We start from the raw sequence: 8592 nt of genomic DNA, 5'->3' as shown, positions 1-8592 counted from the left end.
TCCTCGTCCTCACCGCGCCAGGCTTTGTCTGGTCCAAAGTAAGGGTGAAGCCCCGCCGTCCAGAGCCACTGCCCCTCTCTGGGGAGGGAGGGTGGAGAGGCCTCAGTGAGGACCAGGCCCCCGCCTGAGAGTCCGAGCCTTGGCCAGAGCAGGTTCCCACAATGTTACTCCTGGGACAAGGGGGCTTGTCTGCAGCTGCCTCACGCAAGGAGGACAACGTGCTTCACAGCCTGTCGAAGCCTGAGATGGAAAAAGTGTGGCTGCTTCCTAGAAGGGCTTTTCTGTAAAATGAGCAGGCCCAGGGTGGAGCATGGCGGTCACAGTGACCACAGGCCCCTGCACAGACGGACCCCCAGGAGGAAGTGACAAAGGGGCACACTTCCAGCTAAGGGTCTGGCGATCATGGGGATATTTGTGGACTTGTAATGGGTAGATTAGCCAAAGTGGGCTCAGGGCTTCCTCCCGGTAGCAGGACCGCCTGCCCTGGCAGCAGGGAGCCTCTCCCAGTCCTGGCTGTGGCTGCTGTTGCCTTGAGGGTGTATCCTTAGACACCTGTGCAACTTTCCCTGGGAATGCCAGGTCTGAGGTTTATGGCCATCGGGCACCTGGGGGAGAGTCTGCTCTGCCCTGGGCCTGGGGCCCTGCTGGGCTGGGGAGGGCAGGGAACTGCACAGCCAGGAGGCTGCAGGAAGCTCCCTGGGGCTCAGCCCTTTGTTCCGGGAACAGCAGCATGGGGAACTACCTGCCCTGCCTGTGGCTAACAGCTTCCTCAGGGCTAGGCCCTGGCAGGGAGGGTGGCTGCCCACCCTGAATTGGTGTCTGTGGCAGGAGGGGTGCCTGGCCAGACTGAATCAGTGATGGGGTGGGACCCTAGTGCGAATCTTGGTGGAGATAGGAAGGGAGGGGCATTGGCTGGAGATCCTGGGGTGCTGAGGAGAGGAGCAGCTGCCCACTTGTGCCCCACAGTGGGTCCGATCTGGGCTTTTCCACTTCATGGGTCCTGGAGGCATGGGCTGTGCCCCTGTGGGCACGGCTAGTCTCTCCTCAGATCCCTTTGCATGAGGAAAAGGGACATGGATAGAAGTGGGGAGACCAGGGTCAGGTCCCCAGTGGCTTCAGGGACCACAGGGAAGGGAAAGGACACCTCACAGCCAGCTTGTGCATGGCCCCTGAAGTCAGGGGAGCCTTCCAGCCTCTAAGGTAAGGGGGACACATCAGGTTTACGTCCTCTCCCATGCTGGCACCAAGCCAGGATTCTAACTTGGGGGACAAAACAGGAAGCAGCCGTGTTTGACCAGGGCAGCAGGTCTGGCCAGTCAGGCACAGAATGGGGTCCCTCCCCAGTTGTCCCCACCTCTGAGGGCTCCCACCCTCTCCATCTCCTCCCATCATGAAATCCAGGGTCACTTCAGCCAGCTCACCCTCCCCCAGCCCCACACTCTGGGCACCCTTCCCTGATCTTTGAGGCCTGTGTGGCCTGGCCCTGTGGACCCTCAGCCACGCTGGCCTCTCTGCTGCTGGGCACCCCTGGGCCTAGATGCTATGTTTCAGGTCCCCAGATTGTAGGGCTAGGATTGCTGAACTCACCAGCTCTGTGACCCTGGGCATCCAGGCCAGAAAGCAGGTGGTAGGAATGCCCAAGATGCAGGTAGGGCCTCTGGCAGGGGCTGGTGATCTGCAGTAAGAGCCCTGCACAGCCCCCTCCCCAGTTTTCTCCATCCCTAGCCCCTCACCAAGCCCTTACCTGGACTCCAGGCCCTCACATAAGAGGCCAATGTGTAGGGTCATCAGTTTAGGCCAAAGCAGGTAGGGAACCATGTCAACTACTACACAGGTCTGTGGGGGCTGGTGAGCATGGTTTTTTGGGGGTGCAGCCCTGGGGTCACAGCTGTAGTTCATTCATTCCTTCATCCACTCAGCACTAGGAGAAGCCCTGAGAGCCTACAAAGCAGAGGTCGGAGGTAGGACAAACCTACAGCAGCGTTGGGAGGTGGATGCACAGGGCAGGACAGAGCAGGTCCTGAGGAGGTGATGGAAGGGCAGATGCCCTGGCCGGCGGCCTGGACATGGCCCCAGAAAGAGCCAGCCCATAGCAAGGTGAGGGACGGGCGTCCAGCCTGAGCTTCAGGGACCTAGCTCACTGCTGAGTCCACCTTACGTGCCAGCAGAGTCACCTTGTCGGGAGCCCAGCACAGGCGGTGGGGTGGAGGCTGAACCCAGCTGTATGGACCACCCTGCTTCTGGCACTGGCCTGGGGGGAAAACCAGTTTCTGTCATGTTGGAACACCGGGATCTCGCATACCTGGTTTCATGGGAAGAACTGCAGCCCCACCGTGTCCCAGAGCCTCAGGGTCAGTGTCCCTGGCTGGTGGCGATGGGACAGCAGAGCCGTCTGCAAGTCAGCCAGCACTGGGCAAGAGCGGGGTCCACCCACCCTTGGACCCAGGCATTGGGCCCCAGATGAGCCCTTCAGGGCCTCTCCCCCCCTGGCCATTTCCTGTGCTGGGCAGCACTCAGGGAGTCATAGCCAGTTCTGTCCCAGTCCTGGGGGTGGGGAACCATGCCAGGGTGGGCCTTGGGGCACATCTGTGTCAGCCCAGGTTCCCAGGCATCCTGAGGGCTCAGGGCCCAAACATCTAAGAGCCACGACTGGACAGGGGTGTCACTGAGAGCCTTGTCCTCGCCTCAGTCCAGTGAGTCCCAGGGCTATGGGGCTGCACGCCGGCAGCCACGCTCCCCTCACATACGTGCACGCAGCTGCATACACAGGGATGTGTGCTGTCACACTCTCAGCCAAGTTAACTGCTGGTGCACACATGCCCACACACCCTCACGGAGGACACATGCAGCCCACACACTTACAGGCACAACTGCTCTTTTGCTGGCTGGAGAGTGAACAAGTGTGGGGACCAGCTGAGCTGACTGGGCCCCAGCACCAGGGTCTGGTCCTGCTCCCTGTACAGTGAGGCTTAGTCACGCCCCAGATAGCACATTCCTCAGTTCTTCCCGTCCCTTTGCCTCTGGGCACTGACTGTCCCGGAGGAGCTCAAGTGACCTCAGAGCTAGGATATTCCTAGGAGCCTTCAGGAGAGTCTTCTCAGAGCAGAGGGGTTGTGGACACTTCCTAGAGGCAGCATGTGACCCCGAGTCATAATCCCCACGGAAACTCAAGTCCCACAATGCAGAGACTCCCTACATGGAACCCCACCCTCTGAATTCCCACCACCTTTCAGGGCCCCCGCCCTCCTCTCGAAGTCCCTAACCCCCTCTCTGGGCCACATACTTCTCTCTGGGTCCCCAACCCATCTCATAGTCCCTACCCTCCTCTTTGGGTCCCCATCCACCTTTCTGGGCCCCCACCCCACTCTCAGAGCTCCCAACCCCCTCTCTTGGTCTCATTTCTTTCTTTGGAACCCCACCTCCCTCTCTGGGCCTCCACCCCACTTTCTGGGACCCCAGCCCTTGGGGGTGCTCCCAGCCCTGACCTCTCACCCTACTCCCTGGACCCAGAGCAGGCAATTCCTTCCCCATCCCCAAAGACTGGTGAGTGGAAGCCAAGGCAGTGGAATCACAGATTTGGGAGGGCCATGCATGTGAACATTGGGGTGGTACACGTGTCGACACGCATCAGTGGTCCATGCGTACCAGGTGAGGGGAGGGGCAGGAAAGAAGAAGAGGGGAGGGCATCTGTGAGATCACAGGGTATGATAATCTGGGCTGAGATTGTTAGTGGGGTCTGGGAGGCCCCCAGAAGCTCAAGTGCCACCAGAGCCCTGAATAGGGCCCGTGAGCTGGTCTATTTCTGGAGGGGCTATTCTAGCATTCCAGGGGCGACAGGGGGAGGTTTGACCCAGGCATCCACCCCTGAGACCTGTACAGGTTGTGAAGGCCTACACTGACCACTCCACCACCAGCCCATCCCAGGCTCTGACCTCTCACCTCTGACTCCCCCGCCCTTTGCGCCCAGCTTGCCAGGGAGAGGACAGGAAGCTAGCCAATCCCGAGGCCGAGGCCACGCCCCTGGCTAGCATGACCTGAGCCTATAAATACACCTGCCAGGACCCACAGCCAGAGAACTCACACCTGCCTCAGCATTCCACAGCTGGAAGAGCACACGTAACCCCTGTGCCCCACCTGCCAGAAACATAGTAGAAGGCGCACCTGCCAGACCAGGGCCACTGAGACAGCTGCTGGCGACCAGCCCGTGAAGGGACACCTGCCAGGTGGAGCACAGGCTGGGCCTAGCCTCAGGAGAGAGTGAGTGTTGCTGGAGCAGAAGAGCTTGGAGCCTCAGCGCCTGGCCGTGGCTGACCAGGAGGACCATGCCCTGGCCACGCTGACCCCCGGCCACCAGGTAAGACCCGCTCAGCTGGCACTCACCTCTCACCTGTACAGGCTCAAGGTGGGGCAGCTCCTGGTGGGGTGGGGCCTTAGAGCCAAGGAACCGGTTATGTGGGGCACACCGGCCTAGGGAAGAACTGCCCACAGTCCACCAGGCTCACCTAACCTGCAGCCGCAGCTGTCACCAGGATATGGTGACATTTCATGTAGTGATGTGGGGGGCACTCATGACATCACAGTGATGTCACCATGACTCACGACAGGCAGTCATGATGTAGCAACGCCCGAGCCTTCATGGCGTGTCACCATGAAGTTATCCCACTGGCCCACCTGGACTGACAAGGAAGTCAAGGTCAGGGTCACCTCTGGGGGGGAGCTCCTGGGTCTCCTCACTCCACCATGTGGCTGCCTGTTGTGGAGACCTGGGCCTGGTGGAGGGCAGGGGGCAGGGCTGCACAGTATCCTGGTCAGGGTCAGCACGCTAGTCACCTAAGCCTGGTTAGGGAGACAGAGATAGGGTCTCCCATGGAAATGGGCGTGGGTCAGGTGGATGCAGTTGTGTGCTCAGCTGAGAGAGGACAGAAGGACCCATCTACCTCCTGTTTCCCTCAGTGGGCTGCCATGCCAGACAAGCTGGCCCTTCAGGTTCTGGGCACGGCTGGAAGACAAAGCTTCCTTGGGCCACCAGCCCTACCCCTACTCAGGCCTCTCTGTGTCCTATAGACTGACTGGTTTGGCCTAGCCCCCAGACCCAGTGTCCTGACCTCCCAACCAGTCCTCACACAGCTACCTGAAAATTGGGCACCTGCCAACCCAACTAGGTGCCTATATTGGAATCCATGTTCAAACCCACTTTACCTGACGCAGAGCCATACCCTTCTATGAGAGCCCAGGGCCCACTGGCCAGGTGACCTGGCTGAGTCACCCCACCCTCCAAGCTGCCTTTTCTACTCTGTAGCTGTTGTGTCACATGATCTGGCTCAGTCTGGCAAAACCCAGATGGAAACAGTAACTATTGTGGGCCATTGTCATCAGTCATCACCTTTATTTTTGCCAGGGGGCACAGCCAGGTAGGGCAGGGTCAGCAAGAGATGTCCACTAGGCAGTCACCACAACACGCCTGCGCACACAGCGTCTGTTCTAGGCTAGTCAGGCCTGAACGCTCAGGATGCTACCTTTGTCTCAGTGTGAGGAAATGGAGGAGTTGGGACAGAGGTACAGGTGGGGCTCTCTGGACATGTCCACAGGTGGGCAGTGTCCTCCCTGGGATCTTTGGGACTGGTGCTGGGCAAAGGAGAGAATGACAGGCTGACCCCACAGGAAAGGGGCCATCTGTGGTCACTCACAGTTATCTCTGTTTGTCTCACAGCTCAGAGCCATGTCCGTAGGCCAGCAGGTGTGGCACACGGCCATGCCGTCCCCCAGCCGGAGCAGCCCCACGGCCACAGTGCCCAGTTCCCCCAGCCCAGCCAGCAGCCCCAGGTCCCCCAGCACCCCTGGCTCGGAGAAGGTGGCCTCCCCACTGGAGTGCTCCATCTGCTTCTCGGGTTATGACAACATCTTCAAAACGCCCAAGGAGCTGTCCTGCACTCACGTTTTTTGCCTGGAATGCCTGGCACGGCTGGCAGCTTCCCAGCCAACAGGCCGACCTGGCAGCGAAGCTGTGCCCTGCCCGTTCTGCCGGCAGCCTACGGCTGTGCCCGCTGCCGGGGCCCCCGCACTGCGCACCAGCCGTCAGCTGCTAGCCAGGATGCCAGCGCACCTTCGGAGGGAGGAACCCGTGTGGCTGGAGGGCACCAAACTGTGCTGCTGCCCCCCACCCTCTGCACCCGGCCTCTCAACACCTGGCCTGGTGTGCGTGGATGTGGGCCTGAGCAAGCCCACTGAGCCCGCTGTGCCCACGCCCACCCCAGCCCCTGCCCACCGCTGGGGCCGCCTGGCGCGCTGCTGGGCACGCTGCAGGGACTGGAGGCGCATGGCACTCATCACGGCTCTGCTGCTGGTGCTCTTTGGCGTGGTGCTCTGGCCTGTGCAGTGTGCGCTCAAGACCGGGAGCCTGCACTGCCTGACCCAGCCACCTGCCAGCACTGCCCCGGCCACCGTCACCTATGCAGCCACCTTCTCTCTCGGGCCCCTGGCCGACAACTAGGGTTGTCCCATGCTCCACGTGTGGGTCCCCAGCCCACAGCTGGAGTCACGGGTGCAGCAGTTGCTGGGAGTCAGTCCCCCAGAACCCCAGAGGAGCCCCAACATCTTTGAGAACCCCATTTGGCTGCCCCCACACTTATGGGACTGGGTCCTGTGGAGTAGGCCAAAGGCTCCCCACAGCCTCCAAGAATAACTGGCTCCTATGAGCCTCAGAGACCAGCCCCCTAACCCCCATCACACACTTGGGGAAACTGAGGCCCAGGGGAGACAGCCTGGCTAGGACCCCTCCCTGTACACACTGTGAATCGCCTATAGGGGCAGCCCCTTGCTGAGAAGAAACCTTATTTTCACATTTCACCCACAGCTCCTTCTCCAGACCCTCCCCAGGCAGGGCTGGCCCCTTCCATTGGGTGGGGGTGCTGACCCTACTCTCGGGACAGGGGGACAGAGGGGAGCTGCAGAGAGCCCAGTCCCCCCAGTGACCCCCAGCCCTCCTGAATTGTACATTTTTAAATAAATTATTTTATATCCACATTTCATAAGGAGTCTTCACTCTGTTCACCCTCCTCCCTGCACCACTGACTCCCTCCCTCGAGAAAAGCCCACAGTCCACCCCTGCCTCAGAGAGCCTCAATTCAAAGGACACCCCTACTGGATCTGACTTCCAGCAGCCCTTAGGGCAGGTGAACCCCAGGTTCCAGGGGGTCCATCTCCTGTCCCCTCCAGGCTATGGATGGGCTAGAGCAGTTTTGGGGTTTTTTTGCTTGTTAGTTTGTTTTTGCGAGAGAGAGAGAGAGAGAGAGAGAAAGAGAGAGACAGGGAGAGAGATGAGAAGCATCAATTCATAGTTGTGACAATTTAGTTGTTCATTGATTGCTTCTCATACATGCCTTGACCAGGAGTCTCCAGCCAAGCCAGCGACCATGGGGTCATGTGGACAATCCCATGCTTAAGCTGGTGAGCCTGCCCTCACGTCAGCGACCTTGGGGTTTCACACCTGGGACCTCAGCATCCCAGGTCGATGCTCTATTTACTGCACCACCACTGGTCAGGCTGGGTTGGAGCAGTTTAAAATGTGGCTGTCTCCCAGGACTGTGAGGCTTCACCAGGAAGGTAGGAATGGCCCATAGCATCTGGGACAGGGGAGGCTTTGGCCTGGTCCAGAACCCACCCCCATTCTCAACTATGGTCACACTAGACCATACCCCCAAGAAGCTTCACTGCCCTACAGTCCTTCTGGAAGCCCTGACTGGAGAGCCACAGAACCCCATGGCCCCACAGGAACCGAAGGCTAATGGTGCACAGAAGCAGAGGTTGTGACAACCAGTGTGTCCTGACAATACACAGACCACAGACTCCAGCAGACCCTCCCTGGGCCTGGCTTGTGAAGTGGCCAAGTCCAGCCAGCCTCCATCCTGCCCAGACCCCACCCCCATGCCGTTTGTGCTGTTAACCCCAGGAACCCTGCGCCACGAGGTTCACATGGCAAACAAAGGCAAGGCTAGTTCTGGCTGTTGTCCTCCTCACCTCTCACCCCAGAACCCTGAACTTCCTGCTCCACCTAGCTGGGCTGTCGTAAGGACCAAAACACACCCTTTCCCCATGCCCCAAAAACACAGAACTGGGAACAGGGCATTTTACTGAGGACACTACAAAGGTACAGGACCATTGGGGATGGGACAGTGCATGACACCATGGACCACATGACAGTGACATTGCACCTGTCATATACCAGTAATGCACATACGTAGCCTCTCCCTCATCACGGGCAGGGCCAGGCATGTTGTACGTGCAGTCACATGAGCATTTCACACACTCCCTCATTCAACAAGCATTTATCCATCTGTGACCACAGTGTGATGGACTGGGGTATGCCTAGACACAGCAGGGACATAGCCACTGCCCAGGCCACATCCCAGACCACCGCTGTGGGAAGAGTGGAAGGGTGGCTCTGTTGGTGGGGGTGGTACCCGGCAGCCGGACAGAAGCCACACTGGCCACCAGCTCGCTTCCTTACTCATGACACACATTCAGGCTGACACTCAAACATATGGTACTCAGGGTCACACGTGGTCGCTGTGTTGTGCAGGTGGTCACTGGGGG

At 59.5% G+C, this 8592-nt stretch overlaps 1 protein-coding gene across 1 annotated transcript; it reads left to right on the top strand.

Annotated features, from left to right (window-relative positions):
- Positions 1-3677: 3677 nt before the first annotated feature.
- Positions 3678-7017, top strand: RNF223 (ring finger protein 223). The gene is made up of 2 exons (XM_066374755.1): positions 3678-4354; positions 5711-7017. The coding sequence occupies exon 2, from the start codon at positions 5720-5722 to the stop codon at positions 6488-6490; it is 771 nt and encodes a 256-aa protein (XP_066230852.1). The 5' UTR covers positions 3678-4354; positions 5711-5719; the 3' UTR covers positions 6491-7017.
- Positions 7018-8592: the final 1575 nt, after the last annotated feature.

The sequence above is a fragment of the Saccopteryx leptura genome, chromosome 3 (genome assembly GCF_036850995.1).
Source record: "Saccopteryx leptura isolate mSacLep1 chromosome 3, mSacLep1_pri_phased_curated, whole genome shotgun sequence".
Taxonomy (NCBI): Eukaryota; Metazoa; Chordata; class Mammalia; order Chiroptera; family Emballonuridae; genus Saccopteryx; species Saccopteryx leptura.
This window is presented reverse-complemented; position numbering and strand designations above follow the sequence as displayed.